Consider the following 21,486-nt stretch of genomic DNA (forward strand, 5'->3'; position numbering starts at 1 on the left):
GATTGAGAGGATACTCTTTTCATACACATGCGTACAGCACACGGTGACAAATTTCTCCAGTTTTTCACACCAAAATGAGATCATTCAGAACAACTTTCTATTGATTTTCAGTTATTTCTACCATTTAATGGGATAAGTGGCCCCAAATAATGCCAGCAAAATTCCCACTCACAGCATAACAGAGCCTCCAGAGTCCCTCATAGTACTGATAGATTTCTCGTCTCTAATTAGTATGTAGCTTGGGCAGCAACACATATGTACCAAAAAAGTCCTTCTAGAAACAAATAATAATCGCACTTGCAGACAATCCAGGGGCAGAATTATTAGTTTTAGTGTATTTTATGTTTGTTTTAACTTTTGTTTTTAAATCACGTTTGTTTCAGTTAGTTTCCAGAGTGGATCTTCTTGTTTCAGTTAAGTTATTTATTTGAGAATATTTAGTTTTAGTTAGTTCAGTTTAGTCTTCTTAATCATTACTGTATGGAGAATATATGTCAGAGGTAAGATTTAGGAAAATCTGTAGCTATTACAATAAAGAAAAGTCTAACTTTTGAAATCAAGTGAAGGTAGTTTTAATGTTTTAGCTTTTTTAATTGTATTTTTTAATAAACTAAAATATCATTCACATCTAGTTTTAATTTTCACCTCGGCTTTAATTAACTATTACAACTTTGATGAGAGCATATACAATCCATTTGTAGAATCACCATCAAATTGACTTTAGTCACAAATAAGGTTTTGATTTTTTCCCATCCTGAAATTATATTTCTACCATCATTCACTGATGTTGTGCGAGTGTGTTAAAGATTTAAACTTAAAACTACAGTTCCCTGTGACTCCTTCGGCGGCTGCGGCCGAGCGGACGTTCAAACACCACCGAAGAAGAAGTCATTCGGCAGAATGGGGTGATTTAAATGTGGAGGTTTAACTGAGCTTTATATCGTATTTCTGGCCTCTCTAAGAATTTCAACACCAGACTGTGGCTGTAGATACTTTCCTTTCCCCCGGTGCTGTTGTCATCTGTTGGCGGCTCGTTGTGTGAGTAACTTTGGGTAATAACAAGCCCGACTTCTGCGGTTGTACACCATATTTGGCCGAAGAGGAAGCCGCGGCTGTAAACACTGACCCACGTTATCTGCGGCACCTGAAACGGAAGGGTGCAGGAGCACCAGAGGATGGTGGCCGAAAGGGACAAAGACATAAGAAAGCTGGGGTCCAAGTCAGACAAAAGTAAAAGTGAGCCGAAGGTGCTGCGGCTTTAGGTGGGCAGAGTGCGGCAGGATGAACTTTCCTGCTCTGTCAGCAGCGCTGAAAACAGCCGAACAACCACTGAGTCAAGTCTGGTGGTAAGTACAATGAGTCGATATTGAATTAGATGGAATCCACCCACTCATTTTTCTATTCATCTATCTGTTCATCACATGTAGGTGCAGCTGCTCCTGCACAAATTTCCCCCAAATGCCATGACACAGTGGCGGCTTTTCCCCGTCAACACGCCCACTCTGGTGAGCCCTCACCTGTTAAACAGGACCCCAGTGGCTATCATTGGTTGCAGGTGTGTGAGGCCAGTTTGCTGGACCAGCAGGGAGGGTAAGCATCAAGCCAAGTAACATTTGTCAAGAAAAACTATAAGAAAAAGATAAGCTGGGGCTGACTGAGTAATAACACTGACTAGGCAGAACGATGCTTCTCATGCGTGTTTGCAAAGTAAAACCCCCAGATAAGGCTGTTACAGTAGAAATACATTACGTGAGAAACGTGATTCGTGGACAGACGCCTGAAAAAACAGTCAGGTTTTAAAACGAACGAGGTAGTAACAGGTAATTTAGCTTCCCTCCTACACAACTACAGGTTTCAGTCGTTTGTGGTTGGCAAAGTGTGCATAGATTTACCCATGAAGAACCTGGGGCAAAACAGTGAGCTGAGACTGATTTACTGATACTGCAGTTTTAATGCCAGTCTTTAATCAGTCCGAGGAAGGACCTCCAAACACACAAGAACTTATCACATGATTTTCACTACACAATACTGCCCAAAGAACCCTAGAGAAAATCTGCAAAAAAAATTTCTACTAGTCTAAATTATCCATTCATTTATTCTCTTCCACTCATCCTTGTCAGGGTTGCAGGAGCCTATACAAGCTGTCTTCAGTTTGTACAGGTTGCCAGTCAGCCATAGGCCTAACACTTAGAGACAGACAACCATTCGCACCTATGGGCAATTTAGAGTTACCAGTTAACCTAACCTCACTAACTGCATGTCTTTGGACTGTGGGAGGAAGCCAGAGTACCCAGAGAGAACCAACACAAGCACGTGGAGAACATGCAAACTCCACACAGGAGTTTGCATGATGGTGGAATTGAACTCAGGACCTTCTTGCTGTGAGGCAGTAGTTCTAACCACCATGCTGCCAGTCTAAATTATGCTTTTTAAAAAAAAAAAAAAAAAAAAAAAATTTATATAGTAGTTTCATGCCAAGAGAGAGCATTTTGCCTTCGTTGATGGAGCAGTGTAGATGCACTGTGTCGTTGTGGATGTGGTGCAGGTTATGGATGAGGACGGTGAGAAGGACAGTTGTGCAGCAGAAGTGACAGATGGATTCAAGGTGAGGTGGGATTACATCAGGTTTTCAGGTCTGTAGTCAGATTAAAGAGGAGGTGGAGGTATGCACTGAGGAGAAGAGGAATGAAAGCCAGCAGAAGCATGACAGAATTCATGTGTGCGAATGAGACAGGGAGACAGATGTTAAGGTGAAGCAGCAATGAGAGGGAGTGTTCGCCCAGGGCGCCAAACAGGCTAGGTCCGCCACTGAGCGGGTTGGTGTGGCAGAAGAGGATGCTGAGGATTGAGTGAGGTGGAGGCTGAAGAATAAAAATGAGAACTTAATGTATGCAGTACTCATTTTATACAAAAATTATCATGAAGCTAAAAAAGAGCATCGTGACAGATATCTTGAATGCTAGGAAAACAGGGAAGTGGAAAGAAAGGGAAACGAAACATGACTTAAGTGAGCAGCAGTCTCCAGTGCTTCACCTAACGAAGCAACAGCTGAACTGTTTTTCTAGAATTGTCTTATCTCACGTGTAGCAGAAAGGAGGAAATAGTCTGCTCAGACAAACACTTTGCACTACTGGAATCACTGTGCATGGTTTAGGCCAGGGAGCGTTCCCAGTGTGCTGGGAGGGAGCTCAGCAGGGGTCTTGGAGGTTAAAATCGGCTAATATCCGATTCGACCGCACTGGGTATTCACAATCTCTCTTCAGGTAATGTTTAGAAGACTTTACGGCTGCAGTGAATGTGTGAAAACTGCTTTCGAGTAACATTATGAAACTTTTGAGGGAAGTACTGAAAGTGGCTTCTTCATTTTAATGATTCATCGCATCGATGCTGAAGCACAGACAGCGCTGTGTGTCTAGGTGGAGGCTTTTCACACCATCTTTGAGTGCGACCTGCCAAAAGAGGTTTTAGCACAAACGACAGCGCTGTTGAAAAAAGATTTTTTTTAATGTATTTAGATAAACATTTCATCCTCATAACTGTGCCCATTATTAACGGCATTTAATTTTACGACATTTTTTGATCACTTTAAATACATAAACAGCACATCAGTCAGAAGGAAAACATAAGTACACTTCTAGATTTAAATTGGAGTCATTAGTTCCAGATTAGGTGACACTGTCTAATTTAAATAATGTGCATCTAGGCTTTACTGCCACTTTAAGGTACTGGGGGTAAAAAAGTGTGGGGGCATTTCTTAGAATCTGGTCAAGAGCTAATAACATGTCTAAAATATATGAAACATATCATGACACTGTAAGAAACTCTTTCTTTTGGGCTGGCTTCGTTAACGATGTAAATTTCATTAAAATGTTGCAGGAGGATTTAAACAGCAGGAAGAAAATCCTCAAACATGTTGCAACAGAGACTGGTGCACATTTATGCAAAAAACTTCACGGAAATTAGGGCCGATTGCTTTCGTGGAAATAACCTCTGGTACCAAGAATATACTAAAATGAAAAATGTAACATGTGTTTGTGTTTTTGTTGAAAACAAATTTGAGAATATAAATTTCTCTTGCAGTGCCATTTAACGATCTATAGGCACTGTTTTAAACAGAATTATCAGTTTGCTTTTCTAGTTGTGGTAAAGAAGCCAAAATTAAAGCCGTAGGGTTTATTTCTTTTTAACATAGCTGAGTTTCAAACAGCTCAGTTTGTTTAAAGCTTATACATCTGACACTGTTGATGGCTGTCACTGTAAAATCAGCCTGTGAAATACATCGTCTTTAAGTCCAAACCTCTAGAAATGTAGCTTGAGGAGTTAAGTCACCACATGATCGTAAAACAGTGGTAACAAAGACATTTAAATTATAAACATAATGCACAAAATATACATTTTTAATTCAGTTACTTGTATATTTTTTAACTATCAGCCAGAACTACAAGCACCACCGCAGAATGTGTAGTCTTTAAAGTAATCTTTGTGTGTTATTTTTGCATTTCAGGTATTAGATTGTCAATACAAGTATCTAAAAATTGTCTTTTTTCCTGCATTCCTTGAAGTCCTTCAAATCTTTCATTTCAGTGATGTGTTGTGTCATTAAAAACAGTGATCATGGAGAAGCCTGTCACTGAGAAATGCATCCTTTCTTTTCCCAGTGATGCTAATGACATATCTTTACAGCCTTCTTTCTACAGCCCGGTGCACAATCTTCATTTATTTGAGTTTTCGTCAGGATTTTCTCTTTATTGTCTCTGAATATTGAGTATTTTTCTTCATCACTTCGATGAATAAGTCACTGTTGCTAACAATCGGGCTATCCTGCCTACTGCCTTTCTAGCTTGAATACTTGGAAAAAGAACGATGGTGGGCCCGCTTACTTACCCAACAAAATTTATTCTACCCTTTTGACATTTGCTGAGTCAGAAAGATGTAGGTTGAAACCTCTTTATCAAGATGCCTTTTATTAATTATAAATATTTGATTCATAATTAGCTTTGAAACCAGCTAGTTCACAGAAGATGTTATCACAGTCACTACTTAGAAAACCACCAAGTTACTGTCCCTTAAGAAAGAATTCAGACCCCTGTACTTTAAAAAAAAAAAAATCTGTTTTGGTTTTAGTGACAAAGTGAACTTGTGTTTTTAGAAATGTTTTGCAGGTGGCTTTAAAGGTCACAGGTCATGTTCTGGTTAAATTCTGGTTAAGTAAATTCAACCAAAAATTAAAAAGACATCATCAAAGCACAGATCTCTGGTGGTTACAACACCATCACAACCAGAGATCTGTGCTTACTGTTAAGAAATAAATCATGATACCACTACCATGCTTCAGTGTAGTGATGCAGGTTTTGGCACTACTGATGGGAAAAATAAAGAATTTATATCCCTTTAAGAGATAAATGATAGATGGATCTGAATACTTTTGAAATGACTGTAACTTCAATTGAAAAACACAATTAAATATTGAAACTTTTAAACACTTGTGTTCAGACATAAAGATTTTTTTAGATTCTCATGAGCACTGATCAAGGCCCACTGATCAATGGCCATGACTACCATTCACAGATACTCTGAAGCTCCATTTCATAGATTTTTTTTTTTTTTTTTACTTACAAAACTTTTTGTATGAGGTCACAGCAAATGAATCCCCCCAAAATGGGCATATATAGATGTGACTGTGAGCACAGCAGCTTGAGCCACGTGCTTTTCAAAGCTTCTGTCTGTCAAAATGCTTCAGAGAAGATAAACTGAGGGGCGTGCTAAGCCCAGTATAAAATAAATAAGGATTATTTTGAGCACTGAATAATCAAAAAATACTGCACTGTACAAAAGTCTTGAGTCACCCCTCATTTCTTTATCTTTTGTTTCCAGTAAGTCGGGCTTCCTTGTGATGGTCATAAAGTGGTCTCGAGTGATGGATCTCCAGGTGTTTTGAAGGTCTTTCCAAGTTTTTCCTTTTGACATTGGCTGTTTGTTTTTTTTTTTGGGGGGGGGGGGGGTTGGCTCATTTTAAGCTCAGTTCCTATACCAATACATTTTCAAAGGAATGTTTGTCATCACGTAACAGACGGCTTAGCAGAGATCTATGAAAAATTCCAAAGATAATACAGTATAACAGGCATAAAATAATATTTTGGCATCAACAATGGATTTCAACAGAGCTGCTAATCTCAGCATTGTGTCCGTCATATCCTTGGACAAGTGGAGAACAAAAGAAGAAGAGGGCTGGTCTAAAACGCTGTCTAGGAAACAATCCAGCAAATATCTGACACAGAACCTGAAAGATCCATCTGACCCTTCAGATCCGGGGTCCCCAATCCCAGTCCACGAGGGCCGGTGTCCCTGCAGGCTTTAGATGTGTCCTTGATCCAACACAGCTGATTTAAATGAATAGATTAACTTCTCAACATGTCTTGAAGTTCTTCAGAGGCCTGGTAATGAACTAATCATGTGATTCAGGTGTGTTGAGCCAGGGTGAGATCTAAAACCTGCAGGGACACCGGCCCTCGTGGACTGGGATTGGGGACCCCTGCTTTAGATGATCCATCTGCTGTTCACTAAAGCCTCATCAGTAGAATGATGGTAGTCAAGAAGTCATTTTTAAGAAAGTGGGTTACGTTCCACCCTTAAAGTGGAACAATTTCCTAATGTTGTAAACCTGCTCAACATTTGGCAATAAAACCCTTTCTGATTTTCTGATTTTCTGATTTTCTAAAGGACTGGGGATAAGGGAAAGTTACAAAAGGTTTCTGTGTTGAAAAAAAGGAGACAGGGAGCCAAAATGGTTCAATTAAAGGGTTTTAGTAATGTTTCTATTAGTAATTAACCTAAAAGAGATAGACAATCCACTATCACCTTTTAAAGAAGGAAAACAAAACCCAGGAGTTGGTCATTAAACTGAGAAGCTAAAAAGGGTTAGTAACCAAAACGGACTCCTCTCCACAGAGCAAACAGCCACCACGCACAGCTCACTAGCTCAAAAAACCAACAAGGCTCTCCAGTGCTAGAGCGCACCTTTTTCAATTAAATACTCTTAATTGCCGATTAGTCAGCTGTACAAAAAGGGCATCGCCTAAGGCAGGAGAGACGGCAGGACACGCCCACACGAGTTGTGTCATTTATAATCTTGGCTGTATTCTGTGTGCTGTTGTTATATTTTTAGTTCTAAAAATTTTTATTACCATGAGTTTTCTCAGTTAGTAAAAAAAAATGTTGGTCTTGTTGAGGGTGAAAGGTAAGTTTGTATTCACTGTGAAACCATGAAGACTCTTTGTGTTTCCCTTCTGTAAAACCCTTTGCTTGGCACTCAGACATGATTCTCACCTCCTCGGGAGAGTTTGGATAAGCCATTCTTTAAATAAAGCTGCATAATGTATATCGCTATTGTTGTTTTTTACATTTTCGATGATCAGGATTCAGTGCAGTAGCAAATTCTTTACTACTGTTTGTTTCAGTTTGATTTTTCTCACAGGGGTCTGAAAGACTGAAACTCCTGAACTTGGTTTAAAGTTTTTCTAAGAAGTGTGAGTAGGTTTGGTTTGCTTCCTCTTCCTCTTCTGAAAAGGTGGTTACTGTACTTCCTGCCTTTGCACTCAGAATACACCAAGCAAAAGTGACTCAAGGATGTGTACTAATTTCATTCAGAAGTAATAATAATAATAGTAATAAGATAAGATAAGATAACCTTTATTAGTCCCACACGTGGGAAATTTGTTTTGTTTTGTCACAGCAGGAAGTGGACAGTGCAAAAGTTATGAGGCAAAAATTAGAATACAATAAGAATAAATACAGTACACAGCTGTACAGAATAGAATAAAATACTATATACAGTAGAATAAAATAAAATAAATATACAATAAGATAAAAATAGAATACAAATACAAATACTATATACAACTGAGTAAAAATACAACGATGACAGAAAGGATTATTGCACTTAGTATTATGGTATGGTTACTGTGTTTAACCATGAGTTTGTCATGTCTTATGTTTTTAGGTTTTCTAGAACATGCATATATTCTGTGTTGTCCACAGTTTATTGTCTCTGTTTAATTTATTTGCTTTTAATTCCTCCTTTTTATAATTTTTTGGTAACTTTAAAAAAAAAATTAATGCTGTTTTAAAAAAAGTTGAATAAAAATGAAATGTAAAAAACAAAAACAAGCATATTTTGAATGTAAAGTGGTTATTTTTTTCTGAGTTTTCTTTATTGTTTTACTTATTTTACCTAGTGAATAACATTTATTACTAAAGATCACAACCTGTAGATCCTCTCTAGATATGACTAAATGTAACTGCTGGTTCAGATTACAGTCTGTATATCCTGTAGTTACGCTGTACTGATAGTTACATTAATTGTTAACCACATGTCCATCCATCCATTTTCTTCTGCTTATCTGGGGCCGGGTCGTGGGGCAGCCCAAGCAGAGAAGCCCAGACCTCCCTCTCCCCAGCCACCTCCTCCAACTTGTCCGGGGGAACACCGAGGCGTTCCCAGGCCAGCCGAGAGATATAATCTCGCCAGCGTGTCCTGGGTCTGCCCCGGGCCTTCTCCCGGTGGGACATGCTGGAAAACCTCACCCAGGAGGCATCCTTGCCAGATGCCTGAACCACCTCAACTGGCTCCTTTCGATGTGGAGGAGCATCTCCCGAATGGCCGAACTTCTTACCCCATCTCTAAGGGAGAGGCCAGCCACCGTTTGGAGGAAGCCCATTTCCACCGCTTGTATCTGCAATCTCGTTCTTTCGGTCACTACCCACAGCTCATTAACAGCACAGTTAACAAAATGTAACAAAAATAATCCAGATTAATGTCCTATGGGGGGGGGGGGATGAAATAAACTGCATAACCATGTGTTTGTGCTAGCAAAATGCTATCAAGTATCAAACCTGGTGATAAACGTCTGTTAAGTAACACTTCTAGCACGTTTTAAAATGTTGACTGCTTATTGGTTCTATATTCTAAATCTAAATAACTTTTTAGACTGACAGACTGAATGTGAAGCAAAAACTCCTCATTCTCAGACAAACAAGTTGATGTGTGAAGGTACTGCTACAAGAGTCCGTCTGAATTATACCGGATCACAACAGCTACGGAGCACAGCTCCAACCTCTCCGTATCATCAAACATTAATGCACAATAGACCTTATCATGTCAGTAGCAGACGTACATCCCTATGTCAGCTCCACAACCCATGTGTGACCATAACAGTTTATATTATATTTTTGCATCATTATTCCGTATTTTGAAATCCTAATGGATTAGAATTGTTGAGATAATCTGTGGTTCTGTTCTTACAGCGTTACTGTAACATCAGGTTTCATTTTAATTTTCAGGCATGCAGAAGTTGGACCCCAAAGGCTTTCTTCCTTTGACCACAAAGCAGTGGACCTCCACTGCTCACAACAGGGTGGACCCTTGGCTGCTGATTCTTACCTTCATGCAGTTGCTCTGACCCTTCAAACAGGACCAGTTTGCCTTGAGAGCCCCTGCCATCCTCAAACTCCCTCAGAGAGTGGAGCTCTTTGGCTCACCCTGACACTCAAACCCCTCTTAGAGTACAGCTGCTGCTCTGTTTGAGATGGTCTGGGCATCTGCTAAGGTGTAAGTTGTTTCAGGCAAGTCCTGCTGAAAGGAGACAGATCCAGGACAGACTGAATGCATTATGGGGCACATTTACAAACAGTCTGTACCAGAACAAAACCCTCTTTGGCTGTTGAAAATCTACTGTCAATATTTACTAAAGAGCTGCAATGTCACTTTTCCCACGGCAGGATGGTTCAAAGCTCTGAGTGCAGTGCCTTAGCTTTGGCTGTGCCCTGTAGCGCTTCACTAATTCCTCTTCCTGAGTCTTTAGTTTTGTTTCCTTTGCCCTATCAGTGTTGTGTGAATTTGCCCAGCTTAGTATATCAGGACGTGCATCTTTTGCCTGTGCATTCTGCTACAGGAGCTGAAGTGACAGATAGGCAGAAGGAGGTCAGACTGCTACCTCCATGACTGGACTATTGTTCCACATAATTCACACATAATTATCTACTTTCTCCATAACCAACCAACCAAATATAAGGCTGCTGCTACCTGTCAGTCACAGCTTAATGAAACTGCAGCCAAACAGGAAGGAACATTTACAAATACGTAGTACTTTGGTAGATGCAGCTCCAGTCAGTCTAAGAATAGCACATAAAAGGCTTTCTGGTATCTGACAACACAAGTGATTATGTATCTCTTTTTTAAGCAATACTTCTAGAGGTTCTCGTTTCACTGGAAACCATCAAAAAGCAAAACAGCACTGTTCTAAAAATACCGCGGTCACAAAATGCATCTGCTGTGTGAACCTCCAGATGCTGAGACGCTTCCTCTGCCGCTGCAGTCGGTACAGGATTTAAGAACGTTGGATCACAGACTCTGCACTGAGCCACAGCTGAAGAAGAAAATGGTAAGTATCACCAGATGTTGGAATTTTATCAGTTTTAACTTGTGTCAGTTTTCACTAACGTTTGCATGTGATGACTGGGAAATGTTTTCTCTTTATAAGGTTTATTGATAATTTTAGAAAACATAATTTGGGCCACCATATAATGCAAGTCTTAAATTATATTTACTCCTCAGTTGTTTTTGTAGTTGTCCTTTGCTCTTGTATGCCAGTGCTGTTTTTTGGTACTTTAGCATTTTGCTTGGTGAAGTCTGATGACTGGTTGATTCTCATCTTGACTTTCTGGGCTTGGCGGGTCAAACTGAAGATGATGTAACTTTAATACAAATAAGGTGGACTGTGCCACAAGGAGGGGAGGGAGTTGTAATTAGGGCGGCTGCTGTGTTCGCTTCGTATTACTCCTCACCCCCCACCCAATCCTGTGGCTTGTCATGTCTTTCACAAAGTTGTGCTGTGGACATTTATGTGCTTTTTGTGCAGAGGAGTTTTTTTGTTTCCTGTTCTTATGCTGTCCTACCATGGAAGCACAGCATGAGTAGAGGTCTCTTTTTTTCCTCTTGTACTTTCCCATTGTTGTGTATATTTCAGTGTTTTTCTGTAACGCTGCCGATCTCCGACTTGTATCCCCATGTAATGTCTGTGTTGTGTCTATATAAGGTCGGGGGTCCCATTTCACTGCAGGGCAACCTGCATGTGGCGAATAAAGCTTTGATTGATTAATTACTGTGAGACTCTTTCTTCCTGTGGTTCTGCATTCTGGGTCTTTGTCAAAATAAACTGAATTTTTACCAATAAACATTTCTCTTTAATTGTAATAACAGTTTAGCGGTTTATGTACTTCTGCAAATGTAAGCAGCTGTTAGATGTATTTGTAATGGTGTGTTGATATGGAGTAGTATTAGTCTTGTCATTTTTTGTCGTATTCTTTCCTGGTTGATATGAACCATGTAGGACCAAAGTTTGTTATTTATAGCAATTATTATATATAGTTTTTTGGGGAGGGGGAATGCCACATGGCGTATATACTAATGAGTTAATGTGCACGTCATTCTTTCTGTGCAGATCTCTTACTTCGACCTGTCTGGAGGTTTGTCCAACAAACACAGTGTGTGGAGGACAATGACAAAGCTTTTTACTAACGCTTTGGCCAAAAACATCAACTGGAGGGGAAGAAATAACAAGCACAAAGTAGAGAACCTCACCATCAAGAGAGTTATCCTCAGTGAGTGTGCTTCTACAGGACACACAAGAAAATATGGTGTATTTTAAACAGTTAAAGCATTTACTTACTTTCATGTGTTCACTTTGCTCCCCTTTTACCCCTGCAGACGCAGTCAGGCAGAACTCGTTCTGTAAGGATGCCGTGGACGAGGAGATAGAGAGGTATATAAAGCGATGGCTGCAGCTGGCAGGAAACCGAGATGGAGGAAGAAAAAGAAGACAGGAAAAGGGAAAGGAAGCGACCAGCATGGGGAACTACTGTGTAGAGTAGCACAAAATGCATCTGCAGCACATGTTATTTTGACTCTTACATCTACAGCATGAGATGAAAAGAAAAATACTATCCCTCCAATGAATGCTCACAAGGCTGGATTCATCATGTCGTGTTTACCTGTCATGTGATGCTACATGTAAGTTAGGACCTGATGGACACAACCAGAAACACAAACACAGTTACTTTTTAAAATATTATTTAAAAAATGCTTGCACTTTTACTGTTATAGCCATTGTAGTTTGTTCGAGTTCATCATGCATTACACTACTATGCATTTTAATCATATCTCGGCATCAGTTTATAATGCCATTTCCTATAATCATAATCATATTTATTCATTTTACTCTAAAGATTATTAATTTCATGCAGGAAGATCTTGTAGTCATCACTATTAAAACATTTATTGTTTGGGACGTTTAAGGATGCTGTCTGTTTATGTCATGTGTGAGCATGTCAGTCCCAGCCACGAAACTCACTAAAGTGGTGATATCAATAAAATTACATCTTGTTGTTAATTTTTCTACATTATTTGCTAGTTGCTTATATTTTCTTCATAAAAACGACTTCTCCTTTTGCACTTGGTTTCAAATGTGCACTGTGTGGAAACTAGTGACATCTAGCGGTGGATTCGTGAATTACAACAACCCAAGCATGTGGTAAATCAAATTCAAATTCAAATTTTATTTGTCACGTACACAGTCATACACAGTACGATATGCAGTGAAATGCTTAGACAACTGCTCGTGACCTAAAGAAAAAAAGAAAAGGCTATGAATAAGAGGAAATAAATATGAAAATTAAAAAGGGTAAATTTAACTAGGAAGGAATAAAATAAAATATAAAAATTAAAGTTAAAAATGAAATAACTGTACAACACAAATTAGAATGAAGGGTAAATTTAACTGGGAAAGAATAAGATAAAATATATAAATTAAAGTTAAAAAATAAAATAACTGTACAACAAAATACACAATACACAGTATAGAACTATATAAGAATGTATGAAGAAATATAAATATATATATACACAATAACAGCAGCAGTAGATTATCTGGTGACTGTTTATAAGTTTCCACTAGTGCCATCCTGGTGTTCTCGATGGGAGAGATTCTGCTCACTGTGCAGATATGAAAGGCTCATTATCAGCTTACAACAAAAAGAAGCTCACCAGTATTTTCAATTATGTTTAATGTGACAGCTGACATAATTGAAAATACTGCAGAATTATTATAACTATATTCCATTTCTGCTAATAGAATCCTAAATCTTACACACTGTCTTCTTTTAAAATGATCCAAGTGCCAGTCAGTCTACATCCATTAAGCCCATATTATCAAATTAAAAATGAAAATTAATTCACCCCACAATTGTAGAGTTTCCAGGTAGAAGCTTTGAAGCTCCCTCACATTGGACAGGAAGTTTCAGCTCTGAGGAGTCTGCTTGTCCCAGCCACTGAAAAGCATCAGTATAGCACGATGCTGGCTCACAGAGTTTTGCACGTTCGCTCATGCTTGTGCAGATTTTGTCTGGGAGATTTGGCTTCATCCATCATCGGAAAATGTCATAGATTGCTGCTACCCAGGACACTCAGAAGAGATCTCCAGAGTTTCACTTCATGGTAAAATGAATGAAGTTTTATTTTTTATTTTTTTATAAATTCACAAATGTGCCAGGAGGATTTCCAGGACTTATACATCGGGGAAACCAAACAACCTCTGGCGAAGCGGATGGCACAACACAGAAGAGCCACCTCGTCAGGCCAGGACTCTGCAGTCTATTTACGCCAGTGATGAGGATGTACACATCCTGGACAGGGAGGAACGCTGGTTTGAGCGTGGAGTCAAGGAGGCCATTTACGTGAAAAGGGAAAGACCATCTCTGAATCGAGGAGGGGCCTAAGGGTACATCTTTCGCCATCTTACAGTGCTGTGATTGCAGCCATTCCCCAACTCTCTGTGAATGATACTCATGGCCATTGATCAGTGGTCATTGATCAGTGGGTTTTGGTCAGTGGTTGTTGATCAATGGTCATGAGAATTTGCATAATTAAGATTAAGGAACTGACCTCCCAGCCCATTGTTCCTTCATTGGGCTGGTTTCAGTCATTATGCAAATGTACTGTTTATAAGATTGGGGACACCTGCAGTCAGCTGAGACTGAAGAAGTCACTTGGATGAGTGACGAAACGTTTCCCCCACAAAACGCTACGTCCAGATGAACAGAATCAACTTTTGGAGATTTACTTTCCTGGATGATTGAGAATGCATCAAGAAATTCACAAATACTTATGATTTCAGAGTGCATGGATCATTGCAGAATAGTTTGGCCAAATGAAACCAAAAACAAGCGAGGCCTCTGAAGCAATTATTGGCAAAGCAAGGTACATTAATTTATATAGCTCGATTCAAACACAGCAATAATTTAAAGTGATTTACAAGAAGAATTAAAACAACTTATTTTCTTTTTAGAAAAGAAAATATATAGATTAAGAATAAGTAGAAAAAAAAGATCCATCCATTCTCTTTTGCTCCTTTGCAGTTAAACAACAAACAACAAACTGATCTGGATGATTTTACTTCAGAAATATTTTAAAGATTGCTAAAAGATTTAAAAAACTTGACTGTGGTATGGGTGATGAAATTATGCTAATTCAAAAGGATTAGGACATAGTTTTATCCCCAAAATAAACCAAATAGTGCTGAAAATGTTGATAACCTGTGAGTTTTGGATTGAGTTATTTCCTTAACTATGAATTTTTAAAAAAAACAGTCTGTCAGATAAATCTCTAGGTTAAAGAAAAACTGCTAATAGTAACTGTTAGTGTAGTTAGTCAAATGACCAGTAGTCGGTGCTATCACCGTCAAGTCAATATTTATTGACCGCCACTTGTAGGCGAAGAAGATAATGATGCCCCTGCTGCTTCTGTTGTTCAGCTAGCGGTAATAGACACGGCATCAGTGACATTAAGAATGTAACACTATCATTTTATATTTTTAATCACTAAAAAAAAGCTTTAATTGGTGTGTTAATTGTTGTTTTTTGGAGGGCGCATGCGCGCGGCTTATCGCTTCAGTGAGCCAGCGCATCCTCACATTTAACGCTAGCATCTCCCTCTAGCACAGCCTGTCAGTACAAGTCAGTTAAAGGAAACATGGATTTGGTCAAAAACAGAACTTTGCACCCACATCTCCGCGACGACGAGGCTCTGGTGGTGGAAAACGCCATCCGGCTGGCCATAGACTCTGTGATAAACGTTTTGTACGGCGTAAACAGCTCCAAGAATTACGAGTATGAGCGGATGGTGGCCGACAGGGACAAAGAGATCCAGCGCCTGGAGTGCAGACTGACAGAGATGGAGCACGAACTGCAGGTGCTGCGCCGGCAGGGATGCACTTGCGGGCTGTTCAAGAACGAGCACAGCCTCGGCAGGTCCCGGAGCTCCGGTGACCGGCAGAAGGGAGATCAGAGCGACTTTGATCCGGGATGCGTTGACACCGAGCTGACAGCGGAGCAGCAGGACTGTGAGACGAGTTTATCGTGTAAGTAAACACGAGCGTCACTTCTGGCTTTGCAGGTTTAGGCTGGTGACAAATTACAGCCTGTCAGCTGTTGCCTTGCGTCATCCCTTTGTTAGACCCACTACAGGCCACTAGTTCACAAGAAGATGAGAGTAATGTCTTTGACAATTCATAATTGCCTGTAAAGTCCTCGGGATCATTGACCCCGAAACGCTTCCAATCCCGACTGTCTGATTGGGATTTGAACCGAGAGAGGTTTTGTTGGAATTGCTCCATGAAGGAAAGTAGATGAGAATATTAAAATGAAGAAAAAGAAAACTGATCTTCCCAAAGGCCAATGGCCATGTCCTTTTACCCCTGCACTTCATTTGTCAGGGCAGGCTAGAAAAGAGCAGCTAGTGCATGCTGTGCAGATAAATCAATTTAAAAAGTTTATCTACTCGACTCATTGCCACCCACCACCTTATTACAGAACATTTCTATAATTTCCTCTAAGATTTTGTCTGCTGTTGGGGACAGGAGTCTGTGACCTCTATGTCAAGCACCGGTTATGCAATCTATATGAGACTTGCTGTAATGTCAAGGGGCCATCCTGGGCTTTCTATTCATGCCATATTCATGGGGGTTAGATTTGCAGTCCATACTTGGGGTGGATGTAATTCTGGAGGTAGAGCAGGCAGTGTTACTGCTGTTAAGAGAGGGGGTGGAGGAAGGCTAGACATTATAGCAGGAAGGAAAAAGCTCAAAGGAAGATGTATGAGCTTCTGACCCCCTCTCCATTATATGGAAAATTGTTTAATGTAGGGCTCTGAAGTTTTTAGGCCCATATGATAACTAGAAGGGGAAACTAGAACCTTTCCAGTGGAATTCATACACACCCAGTCCCACACACACAAGCTAGTTTGAGTTCTTCCTTTTTGCTGTTGATTTATATAATTAATATATAGAATAGAATTCAACTTTATTTATATACTAAAAGTGCACTAAATCCTATGTCTCCTGTCTTTATCAATTCACTTCCAGCCATACTGAAGTTGGGCAGATATTATTTTATTTATTTATTTTTAGCATGAAACCGAAAAACAGGGCAATGCTAGCCACGGCCACCAACCAGGTTTTAGAAGAAAAAAAACAGAGCCCACAGACCACAGGGAGGTGCTCATTTCTGAAGGTAGCATTAATACCATACTGAAAATGGGTTGAAATTGTTTTTAATATGACACCTGAAAAAACTACCAGCGGCCACAACTACCAAACAAGTGGTTATAAACTGAAACTAGGCAACCGGGTTTGAGAAAAGGAAAAAACAAAAAATCAGAGCACACAAACAAGTGGGAGGTGCTCATCAACAAGACTGCCATGGAAAGATGATTCCCTTCACAGGCTGGTGTCCTCTCTGACAATTTCAGAGCCCTAGCTTACACATTTTGCCCTTTTCAGGCTCCTCAAAGGCATGTCCTCCTCTCAGCTCTCCTCGCTCTCATGTCTGGTCCTCCTCCACCTCATCTCCTGAAGTATTATTCCACTTCACAGTTTTGAGTAAAACCATTTCTCACTGAGCCCTGAGATTTTTTTTAAATATATATAGAACATGAAAATCCATTGTAGTGAGTAATGATTTACGAATATCAGAAACTTGAGTGATTTTCTATAGAAGTCTTTTGGAGTATATCAGGGAAAAGGTGCCTGTTATTGTCATTTCAAGCTCTTGTTTTTAATGCTAAACTCTACTCACACTGAGTTGCATGTTTCATAATTTACATGAATCCATAGTTGTGTTATAAGCCCCCCAGTTCATCTTCTGTGTAAAAGAAGCTGTTGTAGCTCCTCCCTCTTTAAGGAGTACTGCCTTTTGATTGGTTGCATCTAGAAAACACAGTGTTTGAACGACTTGAGTACATGTGACTGTGGATATTATGGAAATATAACACACAAAATAAGCCTTTGTTTGTTTCCTTTCTTTACAGTGGGTTTTTTCACAAGACCCCCCTCACATGTTTCCTCCCACAGCCAGGAGTCAGCTCTTCCATCTTCCCCCAGCAGAATGGTCCTGGAGCACAGCTGCACCTCCCGCTCCTCCGAGGTTTCGGGTGTAACAGAGTCAGCCAGAAATATGCCGACATCTCCCAGCAGCCTCGTGGTCAAACAAGAGCCATGTGACGTCGACACGGTCTTAATCAAGTGGGAGATGAATGAACATCAGCAGAGCACGGGCAGTCCGTGTCAGGACAAAGAGAGTCTCAGTGTAAAAAGTAATGCACTCTGCATTTAATTTATTCACATTAATATTCTCAGCACTGGAAAAGCAAATCCTCTACTTCTCTTTGTTTTGCTGTTTGCACAAATGAGAAATATTATATAAATATAGGGCATTTTTTCCACCCGGTCCTGTCACATGGTGCCGTTGGGGGAAAATGACTCGTCTGTTTTAACAATGCTAAACTCGTCAGTATCACTGTCTTCTAACTGACCCATCAAACACTGAAGATCTAACATGGAAGTCTGGTTTTGGAATCTAGCAACAGAGAAGCTTGAAAATAAATACAGCCAAAGGAAAAAACACTGTAATTAAATACAGTCATAGTAAATATAATATCAACATTGGAGTGGTACGACTAAAAATATGTTCATCTCTAATGATCCATGTAGAAAAAATGGAGACCGGAGAAGGAAGGACGTTCAGGGAGAAACCACAGGCAGACCCGGGCGGAGCTGCAATGACTGAGGCAGAGCACATGAGGTGAGTTATATCAGAGAAACTAATGAGCTGATAATCCAGCGACGCCTCAGAGGGGATGCTAATACAGAAACATAATAATTATTTACTCGGGGACTTGATGATTTGTTGTATTTTTCTCTATAGTGTTGAAACCAAAGTGCTTGTTTTTGTCTAACTAGCAGTCAAAATGCAAAAGATTCAGTTGAATAAAAGAAAGAAAAGCAGCAGATTATTGATTCATCGTCACTGTGGGAGTGCAGACTGAAGTTCTCTACAACAGCAGCGTGCAGCCATCACCTTTAAACTCATCTGTTACTGAAAGTAACGCTGTCAAGGCTGTAAAGGTGGTTGTGAGAGTTGGGCACCTGTGATGCAATTGATTATAATTTAGTATCCTCTCATTTTGTTGAACTTATGAACTCATTATTATTATTATTCCACGTTTCTTATATCTGTTTCAAATGAACATCTCTGTAAGGATTTACTGGAGACAACCTTTTACTTCTTTATTAGGCTTTTATTGCGATACTTCCAGGAACGTGTTATGAAACCTCTGACCAACTTTATTTGAAGAGATATGGTGCATTAGATCATCTGTGGACCCTCTGACGACAACTTAAATGTTATTCTACCACAACAGAGAACAAATGAGTAAGAGAGCGAGAACTGGGGGAATATAGGGCAACCTCAGCAGTGCAGGAACTTAACACATACAGTGTGTTTCCTGTCTCAAAACGGGACTTAGTGGGATGATTACGCATGTAAGCACAGTTTCTCTGCGGGCTATGAGTCTGTGTTACCCTACTTAACCGAAGTCCGTGCCTCGTATCTTTTTTCTTTTTTTGGCTTTCAATTTTAAAAAATGTTTAAAGGTAATTCCTTGAGACACTGATACAGGACTACAGCTTGGAGGCTAACCAAGTAAACACAGAGCACAAGAATTCCCAGGGTGTTTTTCAGTTGATTAATTTATAATATCTATTAGTTTAGAAGAGTCTAACAGAAATAATTTTGGTGTAAAATCTTTTACCTCCTCAGGAACAAGAAGAAGAGCGTGCCAATGTCGGACCTGCCAGAGGAAGCTCAGAGACTGAAGAGGGCAGCCTGGAGAGCAGCTTCCAGACGATATTATGCTCGAAAGATAGCTCGCCAGCAGGCAAACCCATCACGATCCAGCCCCTTCCCCCACATCGCAAACTCTCAGTATTCACAGCCCAGCTCTTTTGTGGATAAGAGGAGGAGGACACTGATATCGGAGCTACCCGAAGAGTCTCAGACGCTGCAAAGGGAAGCTTGGAGAGCCGCATCCAGGAGGTACTACGCTAGAAAAATCGCTTGGCACCAGACGGAGACGACACAGTACAGAAACCTGCTGGAGAACATAAACCCATCTGGAGACACGCAGGGACCCAACAGGGAAGGACCTCACATGAACACTGGAGGAATAATGTGCAGCTGATAGACAGCAGTTTTACATTTTAGATGTTTCTGTTCAGCAGATTGGAGGGTCCCTTTTACCGCGGTGTGAAGAATAATGAAATCTGACTGTTTGTGTTTTGGTGGCTTTGAATTAATGATGGGAATTGTCTCAGGTCTGAATAACATGAACCTGGTGTTTCAAATGAGTCAGCTGTGCATTTCCTCAGTTCATGACCTCTTGATGATGTGTTAGGCAGCAGGATTCATCAGAATCCTAGTACTAGCAACATCGAACCTTCACATATCACACATTTCAAAAATATATCAAACAAAGAAATATTGGAAGAAATTGTCTTGATGTTCTTTAAAAATTATAAATTAATCCGGCTCCTGTCATCCTTCTGCATCCAGGAATTTTTGGTGGAGTCATGCAGTCTCAGACTGTTATTGAAGTTAACCTTCATGAGATCAACTCTACATTCTGATCTGTCTCCCTTCATGTCAGCAATATTTGCATGTACGAAACTCTTACTGGAAAAGAGCCTGAATAAATGTATCATGACTGAGGCAATATGCATAAATCCATGGCACTAACTAACATGGCAGAACAGCGCCCCTGGAGTGTAACATCTGTAACTACAGTGTGAGTGCATCAATTGTGGCTACAATTTTAGCTCAACATCTTTGATTTCAGTGTCGGGTAAAGAATTATTAGTTCAGACAATGCTGGTAAACTTTAAAGTGTATTTTTGGACTTTGTCAAATATTAAAAACACGATTACAAAAACTGTCCCTCCTGTTAGGTATTTTAGTACCATGGGAGCATTTACTGGATATTGTTTTATAGTGACATTATACAGGAAAACTCTGTCATTCAACAAGGTTGAAATACCACAGAGATCACTCCCTCAGCTACATTAGTTTCTTAATCTTTTAGACGCCTGTTGAAGGCCAAATGGTTTGTTTCAGATTTCACTAATGAAAGAACTCTTCGTTTTGTGCCTTGAAAATATGTCGCTGAGATAATCACAATTGTAGCTGAACTGATACACTACACAAAGGATGCTTCTTCACCCAAGGGCAGGAAGACGCTGCCTTATCTTGGTCTGTACTGGTTTAAACTGATAAATCTGCTGTCTCATGAATTTTACCCTCTATATAAACTGTTGTACTTGTGAATAAAGTTGAGTCACTTTGGGAAGACAATCTAAAGCAGTCTCTGTTTTCTTGTTCTCCCAAGCTGCTCCCGAGCTGCTCGTACTAACACGCTGAATGGCATGCTTGAATATTACTTGAGAATATATTTGACTGTGTTACAGACTAAGGGACATTCTCTGCTGATAGGTGAAGGTACATTCTCTGCTGATAGACGTCCACGCCTCGGAGGAAGCCGATCCACGGAGTAGGCCCTGGAAACAGTTTCCTTCACCTCCCCTTTTCCCGTTGAAATGAACTCTCAGCAGTTTCTGGGTTACACTTCAGTATTTGAAGCAGGCAAACAGGGTGAACACAGAAATGTTACATTTCTCATTTTGCAGTAAATGTGTACAATAAAACAAAGTGACAACGTTTCCATTTGTTTGTATTTATTTATTCTAGAATATTAAACACATCCGCAAACAATATCTGTCTGGAGTCCCAAAGTTTACAGCACACAGAGCTGCAGTAAAGCAGCTTGTTTAATCTAGAACATAAGAATGGTGACACTGTGCATGAATATATTTCGGTGTTCTGTAGTCGAGCCTCTGCCCCGGGGCTTCAATATTGTGGCTTTCAACGTGTCAACAAGGCGCTCCTCCTGCCCCCCAGCTAACAAAAACCAAAACAAGGTCTTGCAACAGAGGTTTGTCACCGCGGAGCGTAAATATTACGCACAGCTGATCTTGCACAAATGCGGTT

General features: G+C 40.0%; 1 protein-coding gene across 1 annotated transcript; it reads left to right on the forward strand.

The window, feature by feature from the left end:
• Positions 1-15,082: 15,082 nt before the first annotated feature.
• LOC146623493 (uncharacterized) lies at positions 15,083-19,627 on the forward strand. The gene is made up of 4 exons (XM_085365940.1): positions 15,083-15,470; positions 17,417-17,701; positions 18,099-18,189; positions 19,207-19,627. Exons 1-4 carry the CDS (start codon positions 15,083-15,085, stop codon positions 19,625-19,627), a joined length of 1,185 nt encoding a protein of 394 aa, XP_085222066.1.
• The last annotated feature ends 1,859 nt before the right edge of the window (positions 19,628-21,486 follow it).

The sequence above is a fragment of the Diplotaxodon limnothrissa genome, linkage group LG11 (assembly GCF_057381915.1).
Source record: "Diplotaxodon limnothrissa isolate DT_005_m linkage group LG11, D_limnothrissa_male_GT1.1, whole genome shotgun sequence".
In the NCBI taxonomy this organism is placed as follows: domain Eukaryota; kingdom Metazoa; phylum Chordata; class Actinopteri; order Cichliformes; family Cichlidae; genus Diplotaxodon; species Diplotaxodon limnothrissa.